We start from the raw sequence: 19,001 nt of genomic DNA, 5'->3' as shown, positions 1-19,001 counted from the left end.
GTCATAACCTTGCTACTTAGGCTAAATCTAATTCCCCAATATATACAGTCATTTTGAAAACTGCTGTTTGCTGCATATATAAAGTAATCATTGCATATCCCATTATGTATGTTCGAATTACAGAAATTGACCCCCATGGCAAAAGGTATATGTATTTTAATCAATGTTATTTCCACCATTCCTTAATTAAGAGACTGGACGGACACCTAAACATATTTGAAATCATTATTTTTTTACTCTCAAAAGCAATACAAAAATTAGGTTAAATTATCGTTTATTTTTAATGAATCATTTTGTATTTATTTTTTAGATTGAACTATGAAGTACAATAAGAAATATTCAACAGTGTGAACATTGGTTGATATCCAGCCCAACATGTAGAACACTGAGTATCACAAAGCATATTAGTTATTCCAATTATACCCCCATTTTCTAACTAAGTAAGGAGGATGGCCTGAGTAGTGCAGGCTAAGATGTGGGGGATCTCAGTAGTGGAAGTCTTCCTTCTGTGTCTTTACCATCTGAGACATCAGGGAAACTTCAAAAGTGATTTCAAAAGTCAAAAATCATAATTTTCTTGGTATATTTTCACTCTTCTGATGAAATAGGAAAATGAAGAGAACACAGGAAAAGTGTGTAGCCCTGTAGAAAAGGTTGATTATGATCACCAGAATGTTAGGAGCATGTCACATCTTTCCACAAGAAATGAGATAACCATATAGATATTAAAAAAGTCACAATACCTAAAAGAGAAGTTAAACTATTTATTTATTTTCATTTATAAAATAGAACAAAGTTCTTGTTTTTTCCCAATTTGCTCCCTTCTTATCCTAAAGGCACTGACTTTTTGCTGGGCTACAATTCTTTGGATGCTGGCAGGCCTCTCGCATTTCAACCAAATGACCATTCTTCACAGATCAGTCCAGAGCATAGGGGGCATCACACCAAACCTAATGCTTTCCACCAACGCATGCACTTTTTCTAATAGCAGTCACTGGTTAGCAATTAAGAGTAGGACCTTTGGCTATTTTTTTACAATTCTTCCTAGCCCAATTCCATTCACAACCCCTCAAATAATGAAGCAGACCGAGCCCGCATGCAGCAAGACCTGGACAACATCCAGGCTTGGGCTCATAAGTGGCAAGTAACATTCGCGCCAGACAAGTGCCAGGCAATGACCATCTCCAACAAGAGAGAGTCTAACCACCTCCCCTTGACATTCAACGGTATTACCATCGCCGAATCCCCCACCATCAACATCCTGGGGGTCACCATTGACCAGAAACTTAACTGGACCAGCCATATAAATACTATGGCTACAAGAGCAGGTCAGAGGCTGGGTATTCTGCGATGAGTGACTCACCTCTTGACTCCCCAAAGCCTTTCCACCATCTACAAGGCACAAGTCAGGAGTGTGATGGAATAGTCCCCACTTGCCTGGATGAGTGCAACTCCAACAACACTCAAGAAGCTCGACACCATCCAGGACAAAGCATCCTGCTTGATTGGCACCCCATCCAGCACCCTAAACATTCACTCCCTTCACCACCGGCGCACTGTGGCTGCAGTGTGTACCATCCACAGGATGCACTGCAGCAACTCGCCAAGGCTTCTTCGACAGCACCTCCCAATCCTGCGACCTCTACCACCTAGAAGGACAAGAGCAGCAGGCACATGGGAACAACACCACCTGCACGTTCCCCTCCAAATCACACACCATCCCGACTTGGAAATATATCGTCGTTCCTTCATCGTCGCTGGCTCAAGATCCTGGAACTCCCTTCCTAACAGCACTGTGGGAGAACCTTCACCACACGGACTGCAGCGGTTCAAGAAAGCAGCTCACGACCACATTCTCAAGGGCAATTAGGGATGGGCAATAAATGCCGCCTCGCCAGCGACGCCCACATCCCATGAACGAATAAAAAAAATGACACCAAGGCCAATTGTACCAATCACCTCAGATGAGAAAAGGAAAGTGTGTTTTTATAAAGTGTATTTCAAAATTGCAAACTTAAATACCCAGAAATGTATAATAATACCTATAGATGGCCAATTATACACAGAAATAGCCAATTTTCCCAAAATGCTAACACTCAATGACACCAAAATTAATTATATTCAAATCAATTATATTCAAAGACACCAAAATGTCATAGAAAGGTTACAGCACGGAAGGAGGCCATTCAGCCCATCAATTCCATGCTGGCTCTATGCAAGAGCAATCCAGCTAGTCCCACTTCCCCACCCTATCCCCGTAGCCCTGCAATTGTTTTCCTTTCAAGTACTTATCCTGTCCCTTTTGAAAGCCATGACTGAATCTGCCTCCACCACCCCTTCTGGCAGTGCATTCCAGATCCTAACAACTCACTGTGTAAAAAAGTTTTTCCTCATGTCACCTTTGGTTCTTTTGCCAATCACCACAAATCTATGTCCTCTGATTCTTGACCCTTCCGCCAATGGGAACAGTTTCTTTCTCTACTCTGTCTAGACCCTTCATGATTTTGAATACCTCTATCAAATCTCCTCTCAATCTTCTCTGTTCCAAGGAGGACAACCCCAGCTTCTCCAGTCTATCCACGTAACTAAAGTCCCTCATTCCTGGAATCATTCTGGTAAATCTCTTCTGCACCCTCTCTCAGGCCTTTACATTTTTCCTAAAGTATGATGCCCAGAACTGGTCACAATACTTCAGTTGTGGCCAAACCAGTGTTTTATAAAGGTTCGTCATGACTTCCTTGCTTTTGTACTCTACATAAGAACATAAGAAATTGGAGCTGGAGTAGGCCAATCGGCCCCTCGAGCCTGCTCCGCCATTCAATAAGATCATGGCTGATCTGATCCCAACCACAAATCTAAAGAACACAAGAAGTAGGAGCAGGACCCGGCCACACAGCCCCTGGGCCCTCTCCGCCACACACAGGGCATTGACCGATCCGAACTCAGCTTCATGTCCAATTTCCTGCCCGCTCCCCATAACCCCTAATTCCCTTTACTTGGAGAAAACTGTCTATTTCTGTTTTAAATTTATCTAATGATGTAGCTTCCACAGCTTCCTGGGGCAGCAAATTCCACAGACCTACCACCCTCTGAGTGAAGAAGTTTCTCCTCATCTCAGTTTTGAAAGAGCAGCCCCTTATTCTAAGATTATGCCCCCTAGTTCTAGTTTCACCCATCTTTGGGAACATCCTTACTGCATCCACCCGATCAAGCCCCTTCACAATCTTATATGTTTCAATAAGATCGCCTCTCATTCTTCTGAACTCCAATGAGTAGAGTCCTAATCAACTCAACCTCTCCTCATATGTCCGCCCCCTCATCCCCGGGATTAACCGAGTGAACCTTCTTTGTACTGCCTCGAGAGCAAGTATGTCTTTTCTTAAGTATGGAGACCAAAACTGTATGCAGTATTCCAGGTGCGGTCTCACCAATACCCTATATAACTGCAGCAATACCTCCCTGTTTTTATATTCTATCCCCCTAGCAATAAAAGCCAACATTCCATTGGCTTTCTTGATCACCTGCTGCACCTGCATACTAACTTTTTGATTTTCTTGCACGAGGACCCCCAGATCCCTTTGTACTGCAGTACTTTCCAGTTTCTCGCCATTAAGAAAATAACTTGCTCTCTGATTTTTCCTGCCAAAGTGCATAACCTCACATTTTCCAATATTATATTGCATCTGCCAAATCTCCGCCCACTCACCCAGCCTGTCTATATCCCCTTGCAGGTTTTTTATGTCCTCTTCACTCTCTACTTTCCCTCCCATCTTTGTATCATCTGCAAATTTTGATATGTTGCACTCGGTCCCCTCCTCCAAATCGTTAATATAGATTGTAAAGAGTTGGGGACCCAGCACCGACCCCTGCGGAACACCACTGGCTACAGGTTGCCAGTCCGAGAATGTACCATTTATCCCAACTCTCTGCTTCCTGTTCGATAACCAATCCTCCACCCATGCCAGAATGTTACCCCCAATCCCGTGATTTTTTATCTTAAGTAATAATCTTTTATGTGGCACCTTGTCGAATGCCTTCTGGAAGTCTAAATACACTATGTCCACTGGTTCCCCTTCATCCACCCTGTACGTTATATCCTCAAAGAACTCAAGCAAATTTGTCAGACATGACTTCCCCTTCATAAAGCCATGCTGACTTTGTCCTATTAAATTATGCTTATCTAAATGTTCCGTTACTGTCTCCTGAATAATAGACTCCAAAATTTTACCCACCACAGATGTTAAGCTAACTGGCCTATAATTTCCAGCCTTCTGCCTACTACCCTTTTTAAATAACGGTGTTACATTAGCAGTTTTCCAATCTGCCGGGACCTCTCCTGAGTCCAGGGAATTTTGGAAAACTATCACCAAAGCATCCACAATCCCTACTGCCACTTCCCTCAAGACCCTAGGATGGAAGCCATCAGGTCCAGGGGATTTATCCGCTTTGAGTCCCATTATTTTACTGAGTACCATCTCCTGAGTGATTTTAATCGTATTTAGCTCCTCCCCCCGTAGAGTCCCCTGTTTGTCCAGTGTTGGGATATTCTTAGTGTCCTCTACTGTAAAGACTGAAACAAAATTTGTTTCAGCATTTTTGCCATCTCCATGTTTCCCACCATTAATTTCCCGGTCTCATCCTCTAAGGGTCCTACGTTTGCCTTATCCACCCTTTTTCTTTTTATATAACTATAGAAACTCTTGCTATCTGTTTTTATATTTTTTGCTAATTTCTTTTCATAATCTAACTTCCCTTTCTTAATCAATCCTTTAGTAACTTTTTGCTGTCTTTTGAAGAATTCCCAATCTTCTATCCTCCCACTAAGTTTGGCTACCTTATATGTCCTTGTTTTTAGTCGGATACTATCCTTGATTTCTTTACTTAGCCACGGATGGCTGTCATTTCTTTTACACCCTTTTTTCCTCAGTGGAATATATTTATTTTGAAAGTTGTAAAATAACTCCCTAAATGAACACCACTGCTCATGTACCGTCTTACCCTTTAAACTATTTTCCCAGTCCACTTTAATCAATTCCGCTCTCACACCATCATAGTCTCCTTTATTCAAGCTCAGTACGCTTGTTTGAGAATCAACCTTCTCACCCTCTAATTGGATATGGACTTCAACCATGTTGTGGTCGCTCGCTCCAAGGGGATCCTTAACTAGGACATTATTAATTAATCCTGACTCATTACACAGGACCAGGTCCAAGGTTGCCTGCCCCCTTGTAGGATCAGTTACATACTGCTCAAGAAATCCATCCCTGATGCACTCAATGAACTCGTCCTCAAGGCTGCTCTGCCCAATTTGATTTGTCCAGTTAATATGATAATTAAAATCCCCCATAATTATAGCTGTTCCCTTATTACATGCCCCGACTATTTCCTGATTAATACTTCTTCCAGCAGAGTTGCAACTATTAGGAGGCCTATATACTACGCCCACTAATGTTTTTTTCCCCTTATTATTCCTTATCTCCACCCAAACTGTTTCATTATCTTGATGCTTTGTCCCAATATCATTTCTCTGTATTACAGTGATTCCTTCCTTTATTAACATAGCCACCCCACCTCCCCTTCCTTCCTGCCTGTCCTTCCTGATTGTTAAATACCCTGGCATATTTAATTCCCAGTCGTTGTCACCCTGCAGCCATGTTTCTGTAATGGCCACAAGATCATACCCATACGTAGTTATTTGTGCCGTTAACTCGTCCATTTTGTTACAAATGCTACGTGCATTCAGATAAAGAACTTTCAACTCTGTGCCTCTATTTATAAAGCCGAGGATCCCGTATGCTTTTTTAACTGCTTTCTCAATCTGTCCTGCCACTTTCAACGATTTGTGCACATATATCCCCAGATCTCTCTGTTCCTGTACCCCTTTTAGAATTGTGCCCTTTAATTTATATTGCCTCTCCTCATTCTTCCTACCAAAATGTATCAACTTGCATTTTTCTGCATTAAATTTCATCTGCCACGTGTCCGCCCATGCCACCAGTCTGTCTATATCCTTTTGAAGTCTATCACTATCCTGCTCACTGTTCACTACACTTCCATGTTTTATATCATCTGCAAATTTGGAAATTGTGACCTGTGCACCCAAGTCCAAATTGTTAATATATATCAAGAAATTGTAAACAATTTTACAACACCAAGTTATAGTCCAGCAATTTTATTTTAAATTCACAAGCTTTCGGAGGCTTCCTCCTTCGTCAGGTGAACATCGTTCACCTGACGAAGGAGGAAGCCTCCGAAAGCTTGTGAATTTAAAATAAAATTGCTGGACTATAACTTGGTGTTGTAAAATTGTTTACAATTGTCAACCCCAGTCCATCACCGGCATCTCCACATCATGTATATCAAGAAAAGCAGTGGTCCTAGTACCAACCTCTGGGGAACACTGTACACCTCCCTCCAGTCTGAAGAACAACTGTTCATCTCTACTCTCTGCTTCCTGTTATTTAACCAATTCTGTATTGATGCTGCTCCTGCCCCTTTTATTCCATGGGTTTCAGTCTTGATAACAAGCCTATAATGCGGCACTTTATCAAATGCCTTTTGAAAGTCCATATACATCACATCAACTGCATTGCCCTCATCTACCCTCTCTGTTACCTCATCAAAAAACTCTACCAAGTTAGGTAAACACGATTTGCCTTTAACAAATCCGTGCTGGCTTTCCATAATCAATCCACAATTGTCCAAGTGACTGCTAATTCTATCCCAGATTATCGTTTCTAAAAGTTTCCCCACCACCGAGGTTAAACTGACTGGACTGTAGTTGTGGGTTTTTCCTTTCACCCTTTTTTGAACAAGGGTGTATTTTGATCTTTCAGAATTCCCAAGATTCTAGAACAGTCCCCATGGATTGGAAGTTAGCAACTGTAACCATGCTATTCAAGAAAGGAGGGAGAGAGAAAACAGGGAACTATAGGCCAGTCAGCCTGACATCAATGGTAGGGAAAATGCTAAAATCTGTTATTAAGGATGTAGTAACAGGGCACTTAGAAAATCATAATATGATTAGGCAGAGTCAACACGGTTTTATGAAAGGGAAATCATGTTTGACAAATCCATTGGAGTTTTTTGAGGGAGTAACTGGCAGGGTAGATAAGGGGGAAACCAGTGGATGTTAAATATTTGGATTTTCAAAAGGCATTCGATAAGGTGCCACACAAGAGGTTGTTACAAAAGATTAGGACTCATGGGATTGAGGATTAGTTAACAGACAGAAAAAAGAGAGTAGGAATAAACGGGTCATTTTCGGGTTGGCAGGTTATATATAACTACTGAGGTGCCGCAAGGATAAGTGCTTAGGCCTCAGCTGTTTACAATATATATCAATGATGGGACCGAATGTAATGATGATACAAAGCTAGGTGGGAAAGTAAGCTATGAGGAGGACGCAAAGAGGCTGCAAAGGAATATAGGCAGATTAAGTGAGTGGGCGAGAATGTGGCAGATGGAGTATAATGTGGGGAAATGTGAAATTATCCACATTGGTAGGAAAAATAGAAAAGCAGAATATTTTTTTAAAAGGTGAGAGATAAGAAATGTTCATAGTCAGAGGGATTTTGATGTCCTTGTACACAAATCACAGAAAGTTAACATGCAGGTACAGCAAGCAATTAGGAAGGCAAATGGTGTGGTAGCCTTTATTGCAACGGGGTTGGAGTACAAGAGCAGGGAGGTCTTGCTGCAATTATGTATGGCTCTGGTGAGACCACACCTGGACTACTGTGTACAGTTTTGGTCTCCTTACCTAAGGAAGGATATACTTGCCTTAGAGGAGGTGGAACGAAGGTTCACTAGATTGATTCCTGGGATGAGAGGGTCGTCCTATGAGGAGAGATTGAATGGAATGGGCCTATACTCTCTGGAGTTTAGAAGAATGAGAGGTGATCCCATTGAAACGTACAATATTCTTAGAGGGCTTTATAGGGTAGATGCTGAGAGACTATTTCCCCTGGCTGGAGAATCTAGAACTAGGGGTCATAATCTCAAGAAAACAGGTCGGCCATTTAGGACCGAGATGAGGAAACATTTCTTCACTCAGAGGGTTGTGAATCTTTGGAATTCTCTACCCCAGAGGGTTGTGGATGCTCAGTTATTGAGTATATTCAAAACTGAGATCGAAAGATATTTGGACACAAAGGGAATCAAGGGATATGGGGATAGGGCAGGAAAGTGGAGTTGAGGTCGAAGATCAGCCATGAACTGATTGAATGACGGAGCAGGCTCGAGGGACCGTATGGCCTACTCCTGCTCCTATACCTGAAGTTCTGAAAAATAAGAACCAACTAAACCCAGAAATAGCCATGAACTAACTATGCCCAGAAATAACCACTAGCTGCCAACTAAACCTGGAAATAGCCATTAACTAACTATACCCAGAAATAGCCACTAATTAACCATTCCCAGAAATAACCACTAGCTGCCAACTAAACCTGAAAATAGCCATTAACTAACTATACCCAGAAATAGCCACTAACTAACCATTCCCAGAAATAACCACTAACTAAACATTCCCAGAAATAACTACTAGCTGCCAACTAAACCTGGAAATAGCCATTAACTAACTATACCCAGAAATAGCCACTAAATAGCCATTCCCAGAAATAACCATTAACTAACTATACCCAGAAATAGCCATTAACTAACTATACACAGAAATAGCCACTAACTAACCATTCCCAGAAATAACCATTAAATAACTATACCCAGAAATAACCACTAACTAACCATTCCCAGGAATAACCATTAACTAACCATTCCCAGAAATAACCACTAACTAACCATTCCCAGGAATAACCATTAACTAACCATTCCCAGAAATAGCCACTAACTAACCATTCCCAGAAATAACTAGCAGCTGGTAACTAAACCCGGAAGCAGCCAACAGCCTCCAATTGGACCCAGGCCGTCACTGCAATTTCTCAGGAGCGGAAGTACTGATGTCACAGACGAAGACAATCGGTTTCTGGGCAACCAGAAGTCACCGGAAGTGACGCTCGTGCCGGTGGGCGGGGCTGGGAGCGGTGACTCGAATGGTGGCGGCGGGACTGTGGGTCCGCTGCAGGTGGGTGAGGCGGGGGTCGCGCCGACCGGCGGTGCGGTGTCAGCGGCGGGCCCCCCGAGGCTGCCGGCACTCGCAACACTGTCAGTGAGCGGACAGCCGGCAGGATCTCCTCCTCGGGCTGGGCCATGCTGGTCAGAGGTGGCGGGGAGCTGGGGTCAGGGCCCGCGGACAAGACTGTGTGTGTGTTGCAGCGCAGCGCAGCCGCTTGCATCTGGGACATTTGCATCATCGCAAATAACATGGATCTGCTTTCCTTAAAGGGAAACGTTATTGCTCTGTGTGCATCCATCGTGAATAGGGGTGCACTAAAGAGGATAAGATCTATAGCGTCTTTCACCACCTCAGGACTTCCCAAAGCGCTTTACAGCCAATGAAGTACCCATGAAGTGTAGTCACTGTTGTAATGCAGGAAACATGGCAGCCAATTTGCGCACAGCAAGGTCCCTCAAACAGCAATGAGATAACGACCAGATGATCTGTTTTAGTGATGTTGGTTGAGAGATAAATATTGGCCAGGAGCCCAGGGAGAACGCCCCTGCTCTTCTTTGAATAGTTGTAAACAATTTTACAACACCAAGTTATAGTCCAGCAATTTTATTTTAAATTGTGAATTTAAAATTAAATTGTGAATTTAAAATAAAATTGCTGGACTATAACTTGGTGTTGTAAAATTGTTTATAATTGTCAACCCCAGTCCATCACCGGCATCTCCACATCTTTGAATAGTGCCCTGGGATCGTTTACATCCGCCTGAGAGGGCAGACGGAGCCTTGTTTCAGTTGAAAGATGGTGCCCCCGACAGTGCAACGCTCCCTCAGTAACTGCACTGGAGTGTCAGTCTGGATCATGTGCTCGAGTCTCTGGAGGGGGACTTGAACCTACGAACTTCTGACGCAGTGGCGAGTTTGTTACCACTGAGCCATGGCTGACATATACTAACAGCCAACAGTGCAGAAAGGAGCCTTGCACTTATACAGAACTTCATCAGGTCCCTTTAAATCATCTCAATGTTTTACATGCAATGAGCTACTTTGCATTGGATGACTGTTCTTGTGTAGGTACTTGCAGCAGCCACGATGCGCATAGCAAGATCCCACAACAACTCACATTTTATATAGCACCTTTAACATAGAAAAAAATCCCAAAGTGCTTCACAAGTGTATGGAAAAATAGATGCCAAGCCAAAGGAGGAGATGTTGGGTGGGTTAACCAAAAGCTTGGTCAAAGAGGTGGGTTTTAAGGAGGAGAGGGAGGTGAAAGGTAGAGGGGTTTAGGGAGAGAATTCCAGAGCATAGGTCCTAGGTGGCTGAAGGCAGTGGGCAAATGGAAGGAAAGATGCACAATAGGCCACAGTCTCAGGAATGGAGCTTTTGGGGCTGGAGGAAGGTACAGAGGTAAGGAGGGGTGAGAACATGGAGAGATTTTAATCCTAGAATGAGACTTTTTAATTTGTGGTGTTTTGGGTCTGGGAGCCAGTTAGGGTCAACAAGGACAGAGATGATGGACAGAGACTTGATGTAGGATAGGATACGTGCAGCAGAGTTTTGGATGAGCTGAAGTTTGCAGTGAATGGAGGATGGGTGACTGGCCAGGAGAGCATTTTTTTTATTCATTCACGGGGTGTGGACATTCATGGGATGTTCACAGTTAATGCCTTCACATAACAAGACAAACATAAGTGGGGGAAAAAGAGACTTCCAGTTTACAAACCAGGTTTACATTTTAGAAATGTTCTGACAAACTTGCCATTTTTGCCCAGCTAGCAACAGTGACTGTATTTTCCCTTCCCCGTGGGCATCACTTTGCATCTCCCACCTTGCACCTCCGTAAACTTGAGCTCATCCAAAACTGTGCTGCCCGTATCCTAACTCGCACCAATTCCCGTTCACCCATCAGCCCTGTGCTCGCTGACTTGCATTGCCTCCTGGTCCAGCAATGCTTCGATTTTAAAAATTTTCATTCATGTTTTCAAATCCTTCCATGGCCTCACCCCTCCCTATCTCTATAACCTCCCCCAGCCCGACAACCCTCCAAAATCTCTGCGCTCCTCCAATTCTGGCTTCTTGCGCATCCCCAATTTTCATTGTTCTACCATTGGCGGCCGTGCCTTCAGCTGACTAGGCCCTAAGCTCTGCAATTCTCTACCTAAACCTTTCCGCCTCTCTACCTGTCTCTGCTCCTTTAAGACGCACCTTAAAATCTACTTCTTTGACCAAGCTTTTGGTCACCTGTCCCATTATCTCCTTACCTGGCCCGGTGTCAGATTTTGTTTGATAACACTCCTGTGAAGCGCCTTGGGACGTTTTACTATGATAAAGGTGCTATCTAAATGCAAGTTTTTGTTGTTGCTCAGCATCATCGCTCGATCACAATATCAGCACAAACCCATGTTCCATCACTGTATGACATTAAGGGGAACGGATAGGGTGGATAGAGAGAAACTATTTCTGCTGGTTGGGGATTCTAGGAGTAGGGGAGACAGTCTAAAAATTAGAGCCAGACCTTTCAGGAGTGAGATTAGAAAACATTTCTACACACAAAGGGTGGTAGAAGTTTGGAACACTCTTCCGCAAACGGCAATTGATACTAGCTCAATTGCTAAATTTAAATCTGAGATAGATAGCTTTTTGGCAACCAACGGTATTAAGTGATATGGGCCAAAGGCAGGTATATGGAGCTAGATCACAGATCAGCCATGATCTTATCAAATGGTGGAGCAGGCACGAGAGGCTGAATGGCCTACTCCTGTTCCTATGTACAGTATTGATATACAACCAGACTGTTCTGTCCTTGCACTATCGTCAATAACCTACGGTATATTAAATCTGTATATTAAATGCTGTTTTCACTTACCTCTTTTTTTAGATGGTGGGTGTGTGGAAGTGAAATATTTAAAAGAATGGAGACTGAAGCAACTGAAAACAACCTGTACTTTACTTTTGGAGTCATAGCAGACATTCAGTATGCTAATATAGAGAATGGCTTTAACTATGCAGGGACAAGAGAACGTTACTATAGAAACAGCCTACGCCTGCTGCGTGGTGCTATCAAAGAATGGAATGAAGAAACTACCGCTCCCAAGTTTATTCTGCAGCTTGGCGATATCATTGATGGATGCAATTCACAGTTAAAGTCCTCAGACGATGCACTTCAAGCAGTAATACATGAATTTGCAAACTGTATGTCTCCAGTGCACCATATCTGGGGAAACCATGAATTTTATAATTTTGATAGGGAGCTATTACTTAAATCAGCTCTCAATAGCAAGCACCTGGGAAATGACAGAACCTCCGATAACACGGACAGTTGCAGCATTAAGACAAATCTCGGCCCTGCTGATCCTGAAGCATTTTATGGCTACCATTTTAGCCCTTGTCCTAAATTCCGGTTCATATTAACTGACGCGTATGATCTCAGCATTCTGGGAAGGAAAAAGACCAGCAAAAAACACCATGATTCAATGCAGATACTGAAATCAAACAATGAAAATGAAAATCTTAATAGCCCCATAGGTAAATAGTTATTTTATATCTACTTATAATCTACATTTAAAATGGAATAGTATATGTAAAACTTACTTACCAACAAAAATCAGTTATTAACTTTGTTTACGAGAGTACAAAATGCACAAATAGCAAAAGAAATGTGAAAATTGCTACAAAATTAAAGAATACATAATTAACATTAGGGAATTCTAGTAGCATTGCTGTAGTGAATCAATCTGAGTTGAAAATTTAAAAGTTCCAAAATATTTAATTGACAGGCCTCGCTGGACTGAATTTACGTTTTGTGGGGTTTAATGGAGGTTTCAGTCAGGAGCAGCTGGAATGGCTAAACAAAGTACTAACTTTCTCTGATAATAACCAGGAGAAGGTTACAGTCATTGGTAAGTAAAGTGCTTAACAAAATAGAAGAACTCATTTCAGTAACTATGTTTGTTATGCATTTGTTCATTACAGAGCAATGATAGTAATCTAAGTTTAAAGAAATCAGACTTGCTCTCTTGGAATAGAAATGGCGTGTGAATAAAAAAAAGAGAAGCAATAAATCCAAAAGGTAACATTTAAAATGTAATCACGTGCCTAAGGATGTCATTATATTACAGGTGTGGGTCTTCGAGCAGTACCTATGGAATGTGATGAGGAGGTGACAGATGCAAGTTACACTGCCTTGCTTTATTTGCATTGTAAATGTTGGGCGAAATACCTAGAGTATGGGATCTGTGCTAACATCAAAAATAAGCTAGTAACTCTTTTAAACTCAGCTTTGTGCTGGCTGCAATTGATATTCCTTGCCTTCAATGTGCTCAGGAGTCAGATCACCCACCTTATTCCTGTTATGTTGCCACGTTACAACTGACGTGCATCCAAAATCACTACACTTATGGCAATAATATGACGTCATATAAAAGATAGTTTTGAAATACCAAAGAAGGGTTTTCTGACACACAAGCTGAAGTGTTTTCTGTATGATGATGTGTATTTCTCATCGTACAGTCTTTGTCGTGGGACTCCAGTTTGACATTTTAAACACATCTGACATTTCTGTGTAACCTAGGAAAGAACAAATATTTCCTTGCAGCTAGAAACCACCAGATCCAAATTTGTGGGACATCTGCCCATTGTGCAAAAACATAGCAGATATCCATCCTTCTGGACTATTTTCTACTATGAATCCTTTGATCGTTGTTGAGACTGATGTGACTACTAACTGTAACTATATCAGTGCCAGCTACATAGGTAATCAGTGACCTTGACATAGATTGTGTTCATCACTTTGTGAGGTTGCTACTTTGAGTTTTCTTTAAAAGTAAAAATAGGAGATGCTAGAAATGCACAGAAAGTCAGCTGGCATGTGAAAGGAAAATGTAGTTTAGAGTTTCAGGGGAACCCTTGAGCAGAACGGTTTTCTTTAAGTACAGCAAAAATACTTTGAGCTTGAAGAGGCAAATTTATACGTCAAGGTAGGCGCAGTTTGCAATTCTGGGACAAATATTTCACTTCAACTATGTTTAATCAAGATTTGAAACACAATAGGAAGTCAAAATATTGATGGCTTAGTTCCTCCTTCATTCCATCCTTGGACATATTATTGCCCAGGAAGGCACTGCGTCATATTCATGTGCTTGTCACAGAGACTTGCAATAATGGGAGCTGGGCCTACATTTACATTGCCTTCATCTTATTCATATTGATCATTGTGCTGATACTTCTTTTCATTAAGATTAAGACTCATCTATACCGCATTAAACCAATCCCCTGTAAGCTGTGGCATGAAGAAAATCTGCAAATATTGGAAGCCTCAAAGAAGAACAGAAAATATTGGAAATATTCATAAGAATAGTTAGCATCTGAAAGAGAAATACAGATTAATATTTCAGAGGTGGTCTTTCATTAGAAATCTGCAAGTTTTGAAGCAGTATTACACCTTAAATATTAATCTGTTTTTATCTTTCAGATGCTGATTGACTTCCTGTGAATTTTTAGCATATTCTGTTTTCCCTTTTCCATATTTAATGAAATATTTTCATGAAATAAAGTTGGCCTTTTCTTCATTATTTTAATTCAAAAAATTATTGTGGATTCATATATTATAATTTCTATTTTGCATTCAATACCAAAGTTACAAAATCATTTTTGTAGACATAAGGAGAGAATTTCCATTCATATAGCACCTTATCACATCCTCAGGCTGCCCCAAAGTGCGTTACAACCAATGGATTACTTTTTTAAGTGCAGTCACTATGCAAATGTGGCAGCCAGTTTGCATATAACAAGGTCCACAAACAACAAATGAATGAGTGAATGACCAGATAATCTGCCTTTAGTGGCGTCGATTGAGGGAGAAATGTTGGTCAGACACCAGGAACCTCCCTGCTCTTCTTTGACTAGTGCTATAAGATCTTTTGCATCCACTTGGACAGGCAAATGGAACCATGGCTTACTATCTAATCTGACAGAAGACACATTCAACAATGCAGTTCTTCTTCAATACTGCACTGAAGTATCAACCTATATTAAGTGCTCAAGTCCATAGTGGGGCTTGAACCCAGAACCTTCTAATTTAGAGATAAGAGTGCGACCACAGTCTTCTGACTTGGGCAAGAATGCCACCAACTGAACCAAGGTGACACTTGAAATACATGCACAAGTATTTAAAACTACAATAAAAGGACTGTACAAACTAGTTATAGGTCCACTATCCAGTATGTGTAGCTACATTAGGAGTCAAATCTAGAACCCATACAATAGTTGCTTACCCATCCAGTAATTCAGAAAAAGGCCATCTTTCACTTTTGTAGAGAAAAATGGAGAGTTTGTTGAGGGAATATTACCCGGATCGCTGAGGCTACCATTCTTCGTCTGCAATTGAGTGTTGTAAGATCTTTATCGTTCATTTGACTGTGTATCAGCTTGACAGTGCTTTTACCTCTGAATCAGAAGGTTGTAAATTCAAGTTCCTTATTTGAGCTCAATCTATGATGTGGAGATGCCGGTGATGGACTGGGGTTAACAATTGTAAACAATTTTACAACACCAAGTTATAGTCCAACGATTTTATTTTTAATCCCACAAGCTTTCGGGGGCTTTCCCCTTCCTCAGGCCACACCGCCTGAGGAAGGGGAAAGCCCCCGAGAGCTCAATCTAGGTTGACATTCCATGCAGTACTGAAGGACTTCATCATCACAGTTACCATCCTCAGTTTAATATCTCATCCAAAGGTCACGTGTACCTGTTCGGTAGTTCAGCTGGATGAAGATCCCATGATGAGCTCACTTCAGCAGCAAGTTTGCTAAAAGAAGAGCAGGGGGTTCTCCCAAAGTCCTGGCCAACATCCCTCCCTCAATCAACACCACAGAAGAGCAGATTAACTGGTCATTCATCTCATTGCTGAATGTGGACCACTGCTATCCCAGAATGGCTGCTTCATTTGCCTCCATAACAATTACTATGAAATGCTTTGAGACATTGAGCAGTATACAGATGCAATTATTATGTCAGGATAGGAGCTTCGTTTTTATGATGCATTCAAAGGACACACAACATTCAACAGTGCACTGCCTTCTAACATTGCAAAGACAGCCCCTTATTGTGAGGCAGATCCCAAAAGTTGGCACTAGAACCCACAAACCTGAACCCAAATCAAGCTTGTTGCTGCTAGCAAAGGCAACTAACCCTTCTGGTCACTACGTGAGTGACATTGTAAATGTGTTCGTGAAATTTCCTCTTTACAGTATTTTTAGCAAAATGGTAATTTGACGATTTTTTACTCTTGATTTCAGTTTAGTACCTTTATCTACCATTCATCCTACAGGACAATTAGACTACAACTTTTGCATCAATGCAAAGCAATTACAGCTTCGTATTGATGCAAAATATGTAGTATAAGTATGATGTCACCAATATTAGGGTGCTTCATAGTTTTAGCAGTGGATAGCTTAGGAACTTCATTTTAGAACTTGAGCTTCATTTTAAGAGTTTTTAATGTTAGCAGAAAAATAACTCCCCTGTTAGTTCACTGCTAACATTATAATGTAGCCAGGATTTGCATGCTGTGAATGGGAAGCACAGATATGCACAATTTACTCTGATTTGGAGAGAGATGCACAGTCGCAGTGCAAGTGTTCTGTCAACTCTGCAATGCTCTACTGGCCTCAAATTGGTACTTGTAATATAACTGCACCCTTATCTTAGAGGTTATTGTTTTGCCTGGTTTGACTGAAGTGTACTGAAAGATGGGTAGAGTGGATTTGTTTCCTTATATTTTGACCAAGTATTGAGCAATTCAGTTGAAATGCACTTATCTATTAGAAAGGGGGAAAACATGATATAATTGTAAACTGTTTTCTTAATGCAGGTCACCTTCCAGTCCACCCAGACTCAACAGATCCAATGTGTGTTGCCTGGAACTATGATGAGATGCTCTCAGTGTTGCACGCGCACACTAGTGTAGTGTGTTTTATAGCAGGACATGATCACGATGGTGGCTACTACTTGGACGATCATGGAATTCACCACCTCACCTTTGAAGGTGTGATTGAAACGTCACCAGAGAGCGATGCGTTTGGTACCGTTCATGTATATGAAGACAAAATGATCTTAAAGGGAAGGGGCAGGATTCCTGAGAGGGTTCTATACTACAGAAAAACATAAATGAATGGATTTCTGTGAAATAATGTGGTGTGGCACATAGACTTCTATCACATGATGCTGTGTACCTTCCAACCAAATATTGCAATCCGTTGCACACCTTTTGCCTTGCATTGTTTGATGTAATTATAATAACCAAACTCAAACGATAGAGCACTGCAGTAGTAGTGGAAAATTTAATCCAAGAGAGTAAATCAGAGGACGAAAAAAGAACTTTATGGCAAATTTCCACTGAAGATTAGCAGCCAGTCGCAAAATCTAATACCAGTGGTTGAAAATTCAAACCCGCCGCACACCTAATGACAAGAAGGTAAACTGCTACAGCCTCTGGAGTCGTGACTTTATAAAACTGTGCTTAGGCATTTTACTGTTTCATCTCAACCCTTTCATTTTACCTTGCCTTCATGATGAGGTTCAAGCCAGCTGTTGTTAAATTATATCAGCTGTTAAGTTATATACATAAACACAGTGGACCCTTGCTAGTCACAGATTTCTTGTTTCGAACACCATTCTTTTAGTTGAGTGCACAACGTTTAGTAATACAAAGTTTGCTGAAGTTACGTGATCCTGTTTCTACTATAAGGGTACATCAACAGTATTCAAATGGACCTAGAAAATAAAGATGAGCTAAAGAATGGAGAAGGAATTTAATTTTCATGAATTAGATAATGCAGCTTGGTACAGGAAACGTTTAAGTTCTATTTTGGTTATTTCAATAGCTTCACTTAAGTATACACCTCAAAACATCATGGCAGCAATTAAGCTCACATTTGAAAGCTGACCAGAACTTAGACCATTCATCCATAGGCCTCACAATGGCCAGGTGGCCAGGTGTCCCTGTGCAGAGGTAGGAAAGATAAGCTTTGTTATGATTATCAAATACTACATGGTATCTAGTCAGTGTGAGGCTATTAATAAAGTTAATCAAATAGTGGGGCACTGCTTGAGACATCTTGATTCAAAACCATGGGTAAGGAAATGTTTACAGCACACTGCAGATTTGGACACTGATACAGTTTAGAGGGTCCAGAAATGAGGGGAAAGGATGAAAACTATAAGGAGCTACTCATAGAATTAGTCTTTTTCCCATTAATAAACAATGATTGAGAAGGGATATAATCCAAGTCTTTAACAGGTTGATGTAAGCAGCTTATACAAATTAAATTGTGATTGTAGAACTAGAGGACACAAGTACAAAACTGGCCAGCTTTAAGTGAGATTTAAGACAAGTAAATTGTGTTAAAACGCTCAACATCTGTGTCAGAATGAGGTTGAAGTTATAGGGATAAGTCCAGATATACGTTAACAAGAATGATCCTTGTTGAAAGATTGAGAGTTCAGGCCCCACTCTGGCTGACAAATTAGTACATTACTGATGAAGTGCTACATTGTCAGAGGTACCATCCGTTGGATGAGACAATAAAATAAGGTCCTGTCTGCCTAATGAGGTGGAAATTAAAGATATTGTGACTTTTTTTTTTAAAAAGAGCAGAGAGTTCTTCTCACTCTCCTAACTTAACATTCTTTCCTCAACAAACATTAAGAGAAACCCTTTAATTGGTGATTCAACTCATTTCCTGTTTAGGGTACCTTGCTCTGCACAATCGTCTGCCATGTTTGAATGCATAACAATAGTGACTATACTTTACTTCATTGGAAGCGCTTTGGCACATCCTGAGGATGTAATAAGGTGCTATATAAATGCAAAATCATTCTTTCACGCTAATGAAGTGTAGGAAAGGACGCTTCCATCTTTAACACAGTAGGGCACT

The 19,001-nt window shown here is 41.2% G+C and overlaps 1 protein-coding gene across 2 annotated transcripts; it reads left to right on the top strand.

Moving 5' to 3' along the window:
- Positions 1-8,992: 8,992 nt before the first annotated feature.
- On the top strand, positions 8,993-18,689 carry LOC137341241 (manganese-dependent ADP-ribose/CDP-alcohol diphosphatase-like). 2 transcript variants are annotated; one of them, XM_068004326.1, is made up of 4 exons: positions 8,993-9,079; positions 11,945-12,591; positions 12,843-12,965; positions 16,937-18,689. In XM_068004326.1, exons 1-4 carry the CDS (start codon positions 9,048-9,050, stop codon positions 17,230-17,232), a joined length of 1,098 nt encoding a protein of 365 aa, XP_067860427.1. In that variant the 5' UTR covers positions 8,993-9,047; the 3' UTR covers positions 17,233-18,689. The 2 variants fall into 2 exon arrangements, with proteins under 2 accessions (XP_067860427.1, XP_067860428.1); XM_068004327.1 differs by lacking the exon at positions 16,937-18,689 and adding an exon at positions 13,185-14,459.
- The last annotated feature ends 312 nt before the right edge of the window (positions 18,690-19,001 follow it).

Source organism: Heptranchias perlo, chromosome 23, assembly GCF_035084215.1.
Source record: "Heptranchias perlo isolate sHepPer1 chromosome 23, sHepPer1.hap1, whole genome shotgun sequence".
NCBI lineage: Eukaryota > Metazoa > Chordata > Chondrichthyes > Hexanchiformes > Hexanchidae > Heptranchias > Heptranchias perlo.
This window is presented reverse-complemented; position numbering and strand designations above follow the sequence as displayed.